Genomic DNA, 18,103 nt, shown 5'->3' on the forward strand with positions numbered 1-18,103 from the left:
GGGCTTTCCTGTAATAACGCAGAAATCTTTCCCAACTGGATTACGAGGAATGAACCGCCCTGGCCAGGCATCGGTTTTGATTTGAACAGCAGCAAGCACAAACACTATAAATGTACACTCACAAGAGAGTTTTTTTAATAGGCACTCGACTTTGCAAAGGCAATAACTCTCTCTGTCTTACTTTCTCTCTTTCTGGAAATGCCTCCCACTGTTTGCTGAGGTAGCCGAGGCAGCTGGCAGTGCTCAGTGCTCGGCCTGACATGTTGCTTTGAAATACCAATCACTGAGTTTATACAACAGGGAGGGCTTGTAAATGTGTCGAGTGGGGAAATATACAATGCCATACTTTCTTACAAGAAGTAGAGTTATGGTCTCAGCAGTGTGTATACCTTACAGGTGATATAAAATATGCCGAGTCTTATCCTGAAACCCATTTATCATGAATGACAGCGGAGGAAAGTGCTTTTAGTTTTGTTATTCTCGTGACATTCTGCGGTAACCTCTCACCGACACTACACACATGTATACACAAATGCACATGGATATATGAGACACTGAAAACTGAGGCTGGATGTGGCCACGCTGTTAGTAATTTACAGCACCATTTGGCAGGAAGACAGGTGAAAACTTGCACTTTTACCCACAAAATAACACCTTAGTTTAAGTGTTTTTACCATAGGTTTTTACCACATGTGGCAGGCTTTTCATTTATAGGGAGCAACCTTTGATTTTTTTCCTGCTAATATGGAGCTAGGAGTTTTGTCAGCTGTAGCTAGCTTTAAGGCTAGGGCTATTGCATCTCAGGCTGAATAATACATAGAACCCCATTAAAGAGTCTTAAAAACACACATGGCTTCCACACGGTGGATTTGCCAGTCCAGTTTGTAATGCAACCTAACTTCACAAAATAGTGTCATGTAAAGCTAGTCATGCTCAATGGCCAAGCAGGGGATTGCATATAGCCGTATGCTAACGTGGCATGTCTATTGATGCAGTCATTTAATATAAATTACTTATTACATGGCTTAGTTGAATACTCGATTCTGATTGGTCAATTCAGAACACGTGACACGTTGTTAATCCAGAACAGACAGACCGCTGTCAAGGATTTATTGACCGTTGTTCAGGACGCTCACATCTGCACAAACAAGTCCGTTCGATTGAACTGTATACAGTTTGGCTGAAAAGCAAACTGCATGCAGTTTGCTTTTCAGCCATAACACCCTGATCCTGATCTGCCTGTCGGGTGTTCTTTCCCCCATAATGACCGCCTCGCTGCACATTATCCCTTACATAATAACCTATAACATTATTCTGATTCAGGAGTGTTCATGTATTCCAGAGATTCACCTTATGCTTGTATAGTTACATATTTTAAATAGTCTAATTTAGCTTTGTGTTACATTGAAGCCAGTACCAAAGGTGTATTGCTGATTAACCTCTTTTACCCAGCTAGTGTATCTGCGTCCTCGGCTAACTCTACTATAACTATGTTGGAGGCCTTAGCAGGCTTAGTTTAAATGTAAGAGTGAAGATACATTAAAAAACGTAGTTGTTTATTGGTACCATGTCATGCTAGATTGTCTGTTAGAAGAACTAAAGCTCATAATTCATATATATTTTTGGAGCAATTTTCAGAACCGAAATGCTCACCATCCAAATGAGAAAAATAATTTCTTGCAAAAATATTGAACGTTTTTGGAAATCAAATTACAGCATATTTTTTTCTCTGGTTTTCGTATTATTGTGGTATTGTGGTGTCGTTTTGATCAATTATTGGGTGGTTAAAATGTTTAAATCTTGCACCAAATCTATGTAACAAAGGTATTAACCCCAAAACTTGCAATATAAAATTGAGCATTGAGCATTTGAGCAATTGAGCCACTCTTAACATTAAAATAGGCACCCCACCAAATATTTATTACAGATCAATCTCCAGCTTTCAGTTGACATATATTACTTTTATATTGCATAAACGGTTGACCTTTTATCCCTCCCTAAAGATCCATGTTCCTTCCTTAAAAAAGCAAAAATAAGTCTATTGCAGTGAGTGGTGTAGTGGGGATAGCTTAGAAAAAAGCTAAATTGATGTAATGGTGATAACATTAGATTTATTTACGTTATTTACTCGCTGAAAAAGACATTAAAGTGTGATCTTTTTCCCAGATGTTTCTCTGAGCAGCAGTTATCAATGCCTCTGAGTCAACATCCTATACGGATATGAGTTACAGAGAGCAAGTGGGCGCAAAATAGCAGGAGGTGACCAGTGGAAAAAGAGTAATCCAAGCTTTAAGGATATAAGAAGTAAATCTGTATGTATGATTCTGTGGAAAATCATGTCATTATCTCACCGCCTAAAGTTCGTTGTTCATTTGGAGCTGGAGGGGAAACTGTCCTACTTCAGCAGAAATCTGAGGTCAGCGCAGGAAATATTTCACGGCGTGTCAGACCACTCGGCACACGGTGAATAATGTTCAACATGACACCGTAATGCTTGTTCAGGTGAAAAACGGTTCTCTCTGCAACTTTCTGGGGCAGCGGTAATAATATTCCGTTGGAGGGCGGGAGTTGGAGGGCGGTGTGTGTGAAATATGGCGCTACTTCACATTCATGTATTCATCCTGGAGCGATAAATTAGATCCCAGACATTTCAATCTAACTTCCTAAATAGAGCACTTTGTCATCACAAACTAAAGGAGAGGCATGTTGGGTGATCAACAGAATAATTCATGACTTTTTGAGCATTAGACACAAGGTGATCTTCAGAAATAGCCGTGAAACATACAGTAAATAATCACTGTACGCAACAAGAAGAGAAAATACTGCTTTAATTTGAAATAATTCCTCATCTCCTCCAACTCTTTTAAACAATGCAGCTGAGCAGAAACTGCATCCTTTATCTTGATCTCTGCAGTGGAATATCATGCGTTATATAAATGAGGCTGGTGCAGCCGGGTGAGGATCGTTTGTTAGAAGTGACACGGCTGATGGGCGTTGATTTACTTTCACAATAATGGGCTTTTAATTGAGCTCTTCCGTCCTTTGTAACATCAAAGGCTGACAAGTGGTTTGACAACAGCCCTTTTCCCGTCCCCTTGTGTGACTGACAGGCACAAAATGGCTGCCTCATCCCTCTCAGCTTCCTTCAACTGTCACGACGGCACACAGGATTGGACCGGGACACCTTTGGCCTGAGGGACATATCCTATTTCTGACAGAATTAGAAATTAAAGTGGTTATCCCTTCAGAAAACACACATTTACTTCAGGGCCGTTTTATTCAGTGCCAAATGTGTTGCTCTTGGGCTGATTTATCTGCAAAGACAGAAATACAAATAAAGAAAGCAATCTCGTTTACCACCTTCCAGTGTTGCCATAGTCTGTTAAACCACGAGTCAAGTGTTATGACAGACTTTGTATGCTCTGCTGGCATGTCTAGAGGGAGCGCGAGGAGGCGTGTGGTGTGTGCTGAGCGATGACACATGTGGGACGAACGCTGAAATGCATCTTCTCCTTGTGTAATGGTGCGTTTTGGGTAGAAGTGGTTGCTGCTGACCGGTGATTATGCAGCTGTTAGCAGGCAGGAACACCGTCTATGTTTGGTGTTGTTCACATTTTGGTTTCTAAATGGTGCGTGGATTAATTCCTGACATTTAGGAATGAGGGTTGTGCTGAGGGTTGAGTACATAAAGCCATCACAGTGGAAGAGAGTCACCTTCACTGCCTCCACTCTGTTGCTCTGGTTAAATAACCCACAGGGCTTTCTATCAATGCAGCGTATTGAACAGGGGGAATCAATGCGTGACATAGTTCCTGCTCCGTTGCTCTGATACGGCTAACCGCTTCTGCTTTGATTTTATAGACAAGTTCAGGATTAATGGAGATCCATTTTGAGAGCAATCGACTTCTTTGTCGCCATTTTTCTCATTATCAACACTGGCACCAAATACAAAATGGCTTCCTCCTAACATGTTTACTTTAACCAAAGAATCAGTAAACGTATCAATTTTACATCTGTATCATATGCAAAATTGAAGCTCAACAGCACTGCATTGGATCAAAAACCATTTTCCAACATACAAAATAATAATTAATAATAATTCCTTACATTTATTATAGCGCTTTTTCAATGACTCAAAGCGCTTTACACACACATTACACATATATGATACATGCAATGGTCAGATACTGTGGACAATACCCACAGGAGCAAGTTCAGGTGAAGTGTCTTGCCCAAATACCTCAAATTAAGATCATTCCTAGGGGTATCTCAATGAGCATCCAGGCTAAGGAAACAATTCATATTATAGAAACATTATTACTTTGTTTGGTAACATTGACCTTTAACCTCAAACCTATTCTTAATCCCTTAATTTACTTCTTTATTCGACAGGCATCTCTATCATAAGTAGGTATTGTTTAGTTTATTATAACCCTTTCATAAACCCTTTTTGGTTCTCCTTTACCATGTGAGTAAGATGGACATCAGCTTTAGATAAATCCATGGCATAAGCCCTGACAAATGTGATAAGCCTGGCCTCCGCTTTGCATCTGTCCAAGTGTTTCAAACCGAGGGGAAATCAATGGTAAATGATTGCCGAGCTACTGTGTGGAGTGAAGGCCACAGGGAGCAGTGGAAAGGTTTGTTTAGCGCCTCCAGGGCCGTGCAGTCACAATCAATTTCCCTGCAGCAGCCAGGCAAAGGTCCGCTACATCTCTCACACACCCTGAAAACAAGTCAAAGTAGTGAGAAGTGATGTGTGTAAAAAACTGTTTTTGGAATTTAATCAAAATGCCTGTCAAGCTTTTCATGGTAGCACGACACGTATGCAGTTTACAGGGATACACTGCACTTTCACTTCCAAAATAGCACCGTAATTGTTCACCACATGTCAGGCTTCTCCTTTCTAGGTATCAACAATTGTTTAGTTTTCTGCTGAAGTGTTGCTTTCAATGAATGATAATAAGCTATTCATCAGCGTCCGTTTACAGAGATGCTAACGTTGCTCTCAACTCTGATATAGTAGTATGTTGCCCCTGAACAGTGTATGGACCAGCCGGGGACAATCTTTTTTATTTTCTCTGCCTGTGGGGAAATCATGTGTTCGGCCCTGTGTGTGTGGTCTGTCCTCAGCTAATCCTACTCATTTAAAAATGAAACTTTTGTGGTTGCTGTCATTCCGATTTAAAAAAATAACTATTTAGATGCCCGCTTTGTACCTTTATTGACTACTGATTCTTCACTCTTCTTAAACACCCAGTTAAGGCTTCTTCAAAAGAGGCATTTCTGGCAATAAGCTCAGTCAAAATCAACTCATTTCACCTTTATAGTGGCTCAAAATGGGACATCAATATCATTTTCTATTCCTCATTTAGAACCAAATTATCTGAGGATTCATTTTATTACCCATATTTTACGATACACTAAAGTTATGAGACAAGAAAAGATGACTAAATGTCTTGTACGATGTGAGGCTCTAAGGACAGAGGGTGTCGTATTGTCATACTGGTATTCTGTACACACTGTGAAGACCACTGAGACAAATGTGATATTGGGCTATATAAATAAACATTGATTGATTGATTGATTGATTGATTGATTGACTAAGGAAGCCTAGAGTGAGATCGAACTCTTCTTTCTTTGGGAGAAAAGAGGGAGACACACCTGCTGAAGATCTGCATTTTACTGAGTGCACTTTACACATTTACACATGATGTAATGTTACTGTTTGTCGTGCTCGTGATGGTACTTGGCCTTTGTAGTAATCCTAGGTTAATGCTAATAAGCTTGTTAGCCGGATATGTTAACGTGTAAAGCTTGTGTTAGACCAGACAAACACAATCCTTATCATTCATTGTTATTCAGAGTATGTATAGGCTAATACATAAAAGAAGACACAACCCTTTAAATGTAGAGTGTTGCTGTGAATAATCAAATGTATTTGAATAAAAATGGGCATCAAAACCTTGGAAATGTCTCCTTTAAAGGCAGTCAAATACAAGAAGCCTGTTTATTCTTTACCCGGGAGCCAGCAGGCAGCTCTGAGTTTTTGGAATAAGATCTTCTACAAAAAGCCAAATCTAGAGGGGTGTGAAAAACTATCTTTGATGTCAGAAGACATTTCAGCGAAAAGCACAGTACAATCTGATTGCAGGCTGGCGTCCTCTGGCAGGCTGATCCCCCCCGATCGTTCCACCCACAGGACATGCAAAATGCATCTGTGCTACTGTGAACGTGTGCGCTTCTGGTGTGTGTGTGTGTGTGTGTGTGTGTTTGTGTGTGTGCTGGGTGGGTAATGATCTGAATGTTTGAGGGAAAGTTGATTGGACAGGTGGAGAAACTGAATCATTGAACACATTCTAGGCATCAGACTCAGCCTTTTTATGTTCTGTTATAAACTCTACTGTATCTATAAGCAAGTATATGAAGTGATTTAAAATGTCTGCATGCAGGATCATTACTATCTGCTTGTATCTGTAAAGAATGTAGTCTGCTTATTATTCTCAATTTGGTGCAAATATTAAGATTAGTTACTTTTTACATTAGTAACCTAGCATTGTTTCCAAAAACGCCGACTTGGACTCAAGGATAGACTGATTGAGTTTTGGTTGGCAAAGGTCAAGGTCATTAAACACGTTTTGGACCATACCTCAATAATTCACACGCTAAGTATGACCATTTTAGGCCCATGTCTAATAGGATTAAATGATAAATTGATGACATTTTGGAGAGAAATTAATTCAAACTGTAGCTTTACTTTTGGCAGACGCATTCAATCCAAGTTCATAATTCATTTGACGGTATTTATAATGCTGTGCCATTTAGAGCTTAATAAGTCTAACCTGTGTTTCATAAACAATGTTAAACCTTGTTGTTGTGCTGCTTTCCAGTTGTTTTTTAGCATTCCAGTACATTTATAGGATGCATTTATAGTATCCTTATTCTGAATCAAATAGCAGATTGATTAGCTAGGTAAAGCTGCTAGAATCTGCTAGCTACAGCTGTCTGTTCAGCCAACATCATTTTAGGTGGTCAGCTAAAAAAGTAGCTATTCTCTACTTTAGTGTGAAATCTAACGGATCCTTATTCAAATATTGTGCTAATGCAACTTTTGCCAAACTGCCAGTTTTTGTTGTAAACTGCATATTCATCATAATGGAAAGTTATTGCAGGAAAGTCAATATACTTATAATAGAAAATAGTTTTTTGGAAGCTGCTTCCAGTCTCATTGTTCAATAAAAGAACAAACAGTGTTAGGACACATACGCTGTTTATGGCTCTGTAAATGTCTAACTATCAATTTCCACCGTTGTATTATATGCAGAGCTGGGAGAAGTACTCAGATCTTGTACTTGAGTAAAAGTAGAAGTACCAGAGTGTAGGAATACTCTGTTACAAATAAAAGTCCTGCATTCAAAATGTTACTCAAGTAGAAAAGTATTGGCATCAGAATATACTTAAAGGTGGGGTAGGTAAGTTTCAGAAACCGGCTCGAGATACACTTTTTGTTATATTCCATGGAATGCTCTTAACATCCCGATAGCAATGAATATCTGAAGTGCTTTGACAAAAAATCCATAAAAAAATGTCATCTGTAGAAGCCGTAATACTGTAAAAAGTACAACCAATCGATTGGATGGCCTACCTGCCTGTCAGCCTTCCATCGGAGCACAAACTTATCTCGTGCCCTCATTGGTCACGTGCGCGTTCATGTGTGTTGGAGGAGGGGCTCTGTAAGGAAGTGGCAGATTTTCTCCGGTTGTGTATTTTCAAATTCTAGCGATCTCGATCCGGTTTCTCAAACTTACCCCACCTTTAATGTACCAAAAGTAAAAGTAGTCGTTGTGCAGATTGGTCCATTTCAGAATAATATATATGATATGTTTTATAATGATTGATCATGAAAGTGTTCTCAAAGCTGGTGAAGGTGCAGCTAGTCTGAAGTACTTTGTAGACTGCAGGGTAGCTTGTGGATTTACTCCAGGTGGAACTAAAGTCTGATTCAACACTTGATTATATTTCACATCATTAATTCAAATCTGTGAAGTCACTAAAGGAACAAAATAGATGTAGAAGTACAGTCCTTGAGTAAATGTAATTTCTACTGTGCAATGTCTTGTTTTGTTGTCTTGTATGCTGCTGCAACGCAAACATTTCCCAAATTGGGATCAATAAAGCACCTCTTATCTTATCTTATCTTAGTTCCTACCCACCTCTGATTATTTGCCCCCTCAAAGACAAAAGAACACACTATCAATCACTGTTTGCATTTCAGCACGGCACAAACACTCTTAATGTCCTCAAGGACTCTTTTTAAGGTTGTAAGGTTTTAGTCCATGTATCAAACTTTGCTCCATTGTTTTTTCATGTGTTGCCGGCCGCATTGATTATGTTTTTTTTTAAGATAAGGCAACAAGAGGAAACCCGTCTCAAATTAGGCAACAACAGGAAACAGTAATTACTCACAGACACTGAGCAAATGCTTGTTAATGACCAACTTCAAGGCAAGTCACGAGAAGTGAAAGAAAAGAGCTCTATTGTTTATTGTGGCCCTCTTCTCAGTGTTTGACTTTTCTATTTCCTCTTAAACAATAGACATTACTTCAGATAATTCCCCTTAACCCAAAAGAGATCCACACCTGTTTACCTCTTTAGGAAAGAGCTTAAGAAGTGACTTATAACACTCGGAACCATGTCTTGCTTAGTAGAAGGACTATAAGAGAGAACAGAAATATATCATTTGACCTTCATTTAACTTAAAGACAATGAAAATTGTAAGAGTTGCAGGAAAAATAGTGTTTAACGACAGACAGATTTGTATCACCTCACTACAGTTGGATTTGACTCTGCATTGCATCTTTCGTGAGTGCATCTTTAGGGTTTGAAAATATCTTATCTCATCAAGATCTGCACTTTCCTGTAACGAAGGTGACTTTACACATCTGAAAGTAAAGCACTGGTAAATGCTGTCATCTACAGATTTATTTTTGATTACTTAAATGTGTTTTTTTTTAAGTTGTGTTGTGCCCTTGTAGATCCATGCCTGCATACTAACTACTCCTGTCCTGTGCCCGCAGTAAGTAAGGCAGAGCCGCTCTCCTGCTGGTTCTGTTCCCCCTGAAGCCACAGAGCTCTCCTCTGCAGCCGGCCTGTGACCTTGTGTCCTGATGAGATGGTGCTCCACTCGGCTTCTTATCACAAATGAGACATTGATGGATGGCTGAGAGTGGCTGTCTCTGCAGTTTAGGGCACGAGGTCAAGGTGACAGTTACTTTAACCTTTTTTCTAACAGAGTGCTGATTCCAAACGTTAACGAGGCCTGTAAGGATAGCACAAGGGGAATTCTCTAAATAAACGGCATGTCGTTTAACATAAGTATTACCCTTTCCTTATATTTACATGTGAACCACTGCTTTTGAAGATTACGGAACACCCCACAGCAGATGAACACATATCCGTGAGCTAATTCACATTATGCAGCCGTTTGCCCACAGGTTGTGAGGGATTAGGAATGATTTCGCACTCAATTAAGGCGGCAAAGGATCCAGAGAATCAAAGCCCCTCAGACTGGGACTATTTCTGGGCTGCTGCTAATAGTTCTCGTCAACCGTAATTTTTAAGTACTTTAACCAATTCATTGTATAATTAGGTTAACAAAATTAGCTCATTGTAAAGTCAGTCAGCAGGCGGCGGTAATGCAATAAAGTTATTAACATTCCAGATTTATAGAACCATTAATATAAAGGCGATCTGTCTTTTTCACATTTTTCTTCCCTGGTGTAAATGCCATAAATTAATAAAAGACAAGTGACTTGTTCTGTATACTTTATTGATTTTTTTTTGTGTGTAATGCTCAGCAAAAGCCAGAAGACAAACTATCCTCACTCCACTTGTCAAGTATGAAAGTATATCAGAACCTTTTTAACTAAAAAGAAAATGAATGACTTCTCTTAAAATGTAATAACATAACCACATATGTTCAAATATGGATTAAGCATTTACAGGGTGTCCGCGGGGTCTTAAAAAGTATTAAAAGTTGATAAATCAATTTAGCGAAAATTGAGGCTATTAAAAAGTATGAAATGGCGTTTTCCAAGGTGTTACATTTTGTAGCTTGTTTTCAATAAGAATATAAATGGAGGTTGTATTCTACAGTGTGCCTGAATGTAATCATTGCGTAGGTGTGTGGTGTGATGCTGCTGCTTAACTCCGTGTGTCACACAGTAGCTGTACATTGAAATATGCATACATAAAGATAATTGTGCTCTACGTTTTGAAGCAGACATTCCCATCATTTAGGCGCTTGAGGCCCTAGTGAGAAATGTTGCCATGGATGTAGCTAGTGTGGGCTACACAGTACATGTATGTTCAGCCTTTATTTGTACAAATGCAAAGTTAGCTAACTTCCTGCTTATTTTCTTTTTGTCGCTGCTTTTAATTGAACTATTCATATCTTAGACTGCACTGTAACTTTTATCCATTTTTTTTTCTTTTTATGTTTATTTTATTAGCTTTTATTTTTAATGATTGATTTTAAATGCCATTTTCCTAATGTCTTTCGTTTTTTGTAAAGCACTTTGAATTGCCTTGTGTTGAAAAGTGCTATATAAATAAACTTGCCTTGCTTGCAAGCTACCCATTTCAGTCAGACAGCTATCATTCAAGTAATGCAGAAAACTCAAAAGTGCTGATATGGAGGAAAGTTCTGAAATCTAGACACATTTTTCCCTAGGATTTTAAAGTGGATCTATTGATCCGCGTTGCATCAAATTGGTGATAGTGATATCTTTGTGAAGTGTATATCCCACTGAATCTAAAAGTATGTGAATCGTGTCTGTGTTCAGAATGGACTTAGTTATGACTCTGAAAAGAACGACACATGTGGATGCAAATTGCTCTTTGCTTTGACACACAACATAAACCGGTAAACCCTTGTGGTGTTTGCCCTGGACTCATGTTCGTGTTGACGATGACTCACGTGACGATATGACTTATTCCCCCTGCTCTCTGACTTTGTTCTCTGCACCATTACTCTCACAAAAGTGAATTTTTAGTTTTAATATGGGGTTTATTCACCACTTCCTAGTGCACTCTTAAGATCCATGTTTCATGAGCTGGAAATGATACCATCTGCATGTTCAGCAAAGTTCAGTTTTCCATTTAGGAACCTCTGAGTTTAGATTTAGTCATCTATCAAATATGTTTGAGATACTCTGGGATTGAACCTCATGATTTAACGCTCATAGTTTCATCTGAAAACTCGTGTGGGATCAGATCTGGTCTCTTAGTTGTCTCATGGTTGACAAAATGATGTGCAAAGGTCCATCAATTGTTATTATTTTTTGTGTGTGCATCTCCTGATCAACCACAACATCTAGGACAACCCTCGGTTACAGATTTATCTTTCCAGAATTTCAAACCATTTAATTGTCCAGTTTATAAATACACAAACGACGGGTGATGATTATTTTGCCCGCTCTGGCCTTTGGATGAAATGTAATGACATGGGTAAACTTTTCAGGGACAATTGATGTTATCATCTCTTTAATTGTATGTTATACTTTGACTCCATAGGTGTTTTAAACTTCGAATGTACGACGTTTCTTTTTAATCGACTACAATTTGTATAGTTACTATTACTTATTCAACAGCCTGGTATGATTCTGTAGAACTAAACATAATTGGTAACAATGTGAAAGGAGCAGTTTTGCATGAGTACTTTACACACATGTATCTAGATGGATGGATGGAGGGATAAATAGATATACTTTCTCCCAAGTAGAGAAATTGTTTTGTCATAGTTGACAGTCATTGTACAAGAATTAAACATAGAACAAATACAAATAGAAAAAAACTGATAAAATATACAGAATACATTTGAATTCTCTCTAATAGACCAATCTACTAAAGGGATAGAAATATAAGCTTTTTATTAAAAGTACACTATCCCGTGAGCTAGTGTAACTTAGGCTACAATATGTAACTACAGTTTGTGCAAATGTTCATGATTATAGAAAGGGACTACTTTTCTTTAAGTAACCTTTTGAATGCGAGACTTGTAGTTGTAATAGAGTGTGTTTCTACTGTTCTATTTCTACTTGTACCTTTCTCCCTCCACCATGCACTGGATCAGAGGGACTGTCTCTCTGTGAGCACGCGGTGGCCCCGCCCCCTGTGATCCAGCCACCCAGCGGACACTTTGAAGTCCTGCGGGTTGAGAATGATCAGTGCGCCGCTGAAGTCCGGACCGAAAACACGCAGTGGGACGTTTCTTCTCAAACTCTGGAATATAAAACCTAAACTCTGGTCTTTAATGCATTTAGATAAGCGACAGTGTACATTCTGCGTACTGCAATTCCCACAGTGGACTTCTTTTTTGTTTTTTGCTTTGAATTTGGAGTAAAGTAATCGAGTCGGAGGATGCTTCAAACGAACTGAGAGGTTTCTCCGTCCTTCGGGACATTAAGGACGTCCAGCTGTGGGTTTTTTATTATGGGACGTGACTGAATGGATTAATAACCTGTAAAAAAAGAAGTGAAAAGTAACGCTCATCCGACTCAAGCAGCAGCGCCCTCTTACCAATGAAATATCTGCCTCCAGGATCAGTAAGTAAGCTTTTCGAGCTCCGTGATACCCGCGACAGTCCGAAGTCTCTCCCCGGCGCTGCGGGCTCTCTGCTGGCCCCTCTGGACCCTCTCCGGCAGGCAAAGCGGCTCCCCATCCGAGTCCTCAAGATGTTGAGTGCGCACACCGGACACTTGCTACACCCGGAATATTTACAGCCTCTGACCCCCGCACCCGTGAGCATTGAGGTATTTATTTGTCTTTAAAAACACTATCATATGAAAAGGTGGACATGTATTGAACTTTCATAGGGAATCACTGTAATTATAAAATGTAAATGCCTAATATATTATAATATATAATATAATTCTATAGAAACACACACATGCGGACGCTTATCATATTTCCATGCCTAAGTGTGTTAAATCTTAGAGATAATAAAAGTAATCACAACTTACTTTTATCTTTTAATTAGAGCTGCAGAGATAAGTCGATTAACTGAATATTTAATAATAAGACACTTTTTGTTAATCAGGACATTGTTCCTCTGCTTTTAGATTATTTAATGTTAGGGTTTCTTCTTGTTTTTCAAATATTATTGATAAATTGATTTTTGTGTAGTTTAGACTGTTAATCGGACAAAAACACAACAATTTAAGGCTGGAATAACGATTATTTTCTTTTTGATTAATCGTTGGGTGTATGAAAAGACCATATGACACCCACAACTGCCCTGACGCAAATATGTTGTCAAAGAAAGTATTTTTGTGTTAAACCAAATGTTCAAAATCTCACAGATGACAAAGAATATCCTTTATTCCAATCCTTTATCCTTTATTGGAATCCTTTATTCAAGAAGCGTTGGCCTTTTTGTATATAGAAAATAATTGTATCCATTATGAAAACAGTTTGCGATAATTTTTTCCCCAATACACAAATAGCTCTTGGCAATCCTATGGGGATTGTTTTATATTAGCTAATTAAAGTGATCAATTGTTGCAGCCTCACTTTAAGTTATAAATGTCAACAGTTAACACGCCTACAAACAAACAGAGGACTTGTTGTTGCTCTCTTTCCCTTTACATGGCAACCTAATTGTCTCTGGGCAGAATACAGTAAGAACAAAAATGCACAGAGCTAATCAGAATCTGTGTTTTTGTTGTAGCTGGATGCCAAGAAGAGCCCACTGGCCCTGCTGGCACAGACCTGCTCTCAGATTGGTAAACCGGACCCTCCGTCTTCCTCCAAACTGAGCTCCTCCAGCAGCCAGGGGGACAAGGAGCCCAGCAGTCGCTCATCCGGCTCCAGCCATAAGCACAGGGAGCACCGCCCCTCTCTGGAGGACAAGTGTAGCTTCAAGCCCTACAACAAAGGCAGTGGAGACTCTCACAGGGAGGGAGTCACCAGCAGCAGCAGCTCCAGCAGCTCCAGCAGCAGCAGCAGCAGCAGCAGCGGCAGCAGCAGCGGCAGCAGCGATAAAGTGGGGTTTAGGGTACCCAGTAATAATGTCACCACTAATGGAAGCTCAACAAATGGCCAGCAGTCGTACCCACCCCATGCTGCTTCACCCAGCTCTAGAGCCAGCAGCAGCACCCCGCCAGGACACTCCCAGCAGCCCACCAAACTGAGCCAGTCTCCTGGTGCTCAGTCCCGGACTCCTAGTGGAGACACTGCCCGTGAGCAGGGCAGTCCCACCAGCACGAGCAGCAGCAATCATCCCAAAAAAGACGGCGACAAGACCAACCCAGACAGTCCTCAGGATGCAAACTCCAGCCAGGTTCGAGCCAGCACGAACTGCAGCAACAGCAGCTCTGACGGAGGTTCCCACCATGAGGGGGGTAAAGCGGAGTCTGCCCACCCTAACCTCGGCCCTGGACGCATTACACCCATTTCTCCTTATAAGACAAGCCAGCCGCTCTTCCCCCTGCCTTCCGCTAATATGGGCTACCATGGATCTGTAGTGGGGGCTTACGCTGGCTACCCATCCCAGTTTGTTCATGGGATGGACCCAACAAAGTCGGGCCTCGGCATGGGAAAGCACCCAGGCTCCAGCCCTCTCACAGGGGCCTCCCCTCCCACTTTCATGCAGAGTTTATGCAGGGACCCCTACTGTCTAAGCTATCCCAGTGTATCCCATCTTGGTGGAAGCAACTGCAACTCCTGCGTCCATGACCCTTCCTCCAGTCTCAAATCAAACTACCCCTTGGTGTACCCCTCCCACCCGCTGCACTCCCTCCACCAAGGCTCCATGTCGTCCAGCGTGTCTTCCTCCCTCCCACATCCCCTCTATGCGTATGGCTTCATGCTCCCAAATGACCCCCAGCCCCACGCCTGTAACTGGGTCTCCGCCGGGGGGCCGTGCGACAAACGCTTCTCCTCGTCCGACGAGCTCCTGGCTCACCTCCGCACACACACTGCCCTGCCCATGGGGATGGACAGTAAGCTGCTCTCTGGACCCGCTAACTGCCACCTCCACCTCCCCCACCAGAGCAGTCCCGGCTCCATGCCCAGCTCCCTCTCCCTCAGGGCGCCCCACAGCATGGGATTAGCTCGCTATCACCCCTACAGTAAGGTGCATCTGCCCCCTGGACCCTCCCCCATCGCCCTGCACTCTATGCCCACCACAGGCCCGTACTACCCTCATTACGCTCTCTACAGTCAAAGACTTGGATCTGCTTCCGCTCTGGGCTACCAGTGAGACTCCATCCACTCGCATGTTTAAAGGAGTGCTTTGACTTTGTGGGAAATATGCTTAATCGCTTTCTGGTGAACAAATGAGATGGGAATACTGATACCACTATCACATATTTCTCATAAATGTGAAACTCAAGCCATGTTAGGTTAGCTTAGCACAAAGACTAGAAGCAGAGGGGAACAGCTAGCCTCAATTAAAACAAGTAGCAACTACCAGAATCAAATATTATTTTGTTTTTGTATTCATATTTACAAAAGTGTAAATTGATAATACATGGTACGTTTTGGCTCCTAGCACAACAATACTTACAATAGACAGAGCCAGGCTAGCTGTTTCCCCCTGTTTCAAAGTCATTGTGCTAAGCTAACCAGCTGCTACGTATAGCTTCATGTTTAACAGACAAATATAAGAGTGGGATTATTATAGTTATCCTGCATTGCTGCCAGAAAGCCAACAAGATAGATATTTTCCAAAAAGGTTTAACTGCTACTTTGAGCTATTACTTAATTGCGGCAAGTTGCCGATTCCTCTGATTTACGAGTGTAATCAAGTGGAACTAAGATGTGGGAGGGCGAGTTCTGGATTTTGACTTGAGTGCATTTTCACACTTTTCTTTATACGTTATGAGATTTGGTGTTTTGAATCAGGCTCCTTTCTTTAACATCAAAGGACATATGTGGCCCTTGCATGTCTGCACAATGCTCGGATACTTTGCAACAGAAATGACTGCCCTTGGATGACTTTTGCCGCCCCATGGGCTCGGCAAATTGATGGTTCGATGCGGTGTAATAACTCTTGGATGTTCAGGGTTCCTGCTGCAAATGATGATGATTTAGTGCGTACAAATGTAGTGTGGCAGGGACGGCAATAAGCTGCCGCCGTGGGCTGAAGTCTGGCCACAGTCGCTTTCTGCCTGCAACACATGCATGTAAGCTGGACAAAGCGTACACGGTTTATTCAGCCTCATGGTTTGTGATGATTTGTTTTGGTTCCTTATGTTTTGTTTATTCCTACTGAGAAGTTGTATTTATTTTATATCGAGAAACTGGCTTTCATGTTTACCATATAAATCTATTCTCGTTTTACAATCCTCTCCGCAGACATGTTGGAAGCCCAGATGGCAGATGTCGAATATGTCTTAAAATCTTCTTTAAAAATGAATGTTGAAATCTCTCTCTCTCTCTCTCTCTCTCTGTACTCCTCAGCTTTTTGCTTTCTTTTTTTTGATTTCCACGGCAAGTCAATAAAAATGAGATGTGATATTTTTTATGTATAAATTGGAACACCCTGTGGTGGTGTTCAGTTAAAGGGGTGGTCATATTTTGATAAATAAATCACTCTGAAGATATATATTCTATTGTCATCATTTTAATGCTTCTGGTCTGAAGATGGTCTTGTGTTTCATACATTTCAAATCACAATTTAAAAGGTAAATTGTGTTAGTAATTTCAGCTTCGATGTGGTCAATCTCTTGCAATTCTTTACTTTAATTTGCCCTTTTCCCATCGTATACATAGGAGGTTCCCTGTTGTCGTTGCACAAAATGGAAATACTCAAGTAGAGTACACCTTTCTTAAATGTGTACAGTAATATTTAATTTCACTACCTAGTCCTCTTTTTTGTTCTTCACACATGTATACCTCTGACCTAAGGGTTATAAAGAGGTGGAGAAGTGAAAGGAAGGAGTGAACTTTTTTCAGTACACACGTCAGCCTGGCTTTGGGTGGATTTGTACCAGTTGCTATTTTTACCGTGGAAGTAATCACATGATTGATGACTTTAGGTGTGCTTTACTTTACCGTGTTGACAGTGTAGCTTATTAGCAGAGCACAGCTCACATGCTTGTGTTCTTCAGTAAATGCAGTCTCACCTAAAAGCAACAGCATCCTTATTTAATGCTCATGGATTCCGTCTAACGGTGTGTTTTACAAAAATGGCTAAAAAGTCCAACCTATCAGGATGTAATGTATACACTCTGTAGGATCCTGATAAGCATCGGAGCGCAGATGAAGTCCAGACAGCCGCTCAAGTTACCCCATGATTGGCAGTGGTAATATGCCATTTCCTAGCAACATGACACTGTGACACCCTTGGCGAAGTATAGATGACCCACTCAGGACTCTGACAAGGGACCCACCGGGGTCACACAGCCGGGCCCCTCGGTAACAAGAGAAAGCGCTCCTGTTTCAGAGATGCTGTAGCGGGGTGTCTGAGTTAACCAGGAGGGCATGAGATCCTCCTGTAGGCCCACTCTGGAGGGTTCACGTTGCCATAGGTCTCCCAGAAAACAGACACACTTAAGTTTATTAAGTGTAAGAAATTAGTTAGTTGGTATTTAAGAAAATCCTTGAGTTGAACATTGAGGATATTTATGGGATAAATGGTTTTGTTTATTAGCTGGATCTGTATAGTGGGTAGTATAGTGTTGGACTGGGATGCCACCTATTGGCGACCAACAAAACCATTTGAGTTAAATCATGAGGGAACATCGTTATGGTTTCTACGATCTTACGTCAACCTGCTAATGAAGCGTGTTGGATACATCTGACACCTTTTCATCATCTTGATGTTAATCGTGTTGTCCCTGATAAAGAACATTTGAGTAAAGTCAATAAAGGGGGAGAGGCTTATTTATTTCCACCTTTTTCTATCGGAGGTTAGTAACCGTTTTTAATTAATCTAATGAATTCAATTTATGAGTGGGTTTTTATCAAACCACGGTCACAGTTGTGTTTGGGAGACTTAAGTATCGTGAAAAAATGCAACCTTTCTCTTCCGTGACCCAGGCATTGTTTACACTCTGACCAGCAACTTTGTTACTGGGAGGGGGACCCAAGTTCCCAT

General features: G+C 40.8%; 1 protein-coding gene across 1 annotated transcript; it reads left to right on the forward strand.

Moving 5' to 3' along the window:
• The first annotated feature begins 12,236 nt into the window (after positions 1–12,236).
• Positions 12,237–16,607, forward strand: LOC117455751 (zinc finger protein 703-like). The gene is made up of 2 exons (XM_034095303.1): positions 12,237–12,812; positions 13,730–16,607. The coding sequence occupies exons 1-2, from the start codon at positions 12,582–12,584 to the stop codon at positions 15,260–15,262; spliced, it is 1,764 nt and encodes a 587-aa protein (XP_033951194.1). The 5' UTR covers positions 12,237–12,581; the 3' UTR covers positions 15,263–16,607.
• The last annotated feature ends 1,496 nt before the right edge of the window (positions 16,608–18,103 follow it).

Source organism: Pseudochaenichthys georgianus, chromosome 12 (assembly GCF_902827115.2).
Source record: "Pseudochaenichthys georgianus chromosome 12, fPseGeo1.2, whole genome shotgun sequence".
NCBI classification, from domain to species: domain Eukaryota; kingdom Metazoa; phylum Chordata; class Actinopteri; order Perciformes; family Channichthyidae; genus Pseudochaenichthys; species Pseudochaenichthys georgianus.

Excerpts from the sequence above, each read along its gene's own strand:
- LOC117455751 (XM_034095303.1), top strand. The coding sequence starts at position 12,582 with ATGAAATATCTGCCTCCAGGATCAGTAAGTAAGCTTTTCGAGCTCCGT. Across the intron at positions 12,813-13,729 it reads CCGCACCCGTGAGCATTGAG|CTGGATGCCAAGAAGAGCCC; the intron begins GTATTTATTTGT and ends TTTTTGTTGTAG.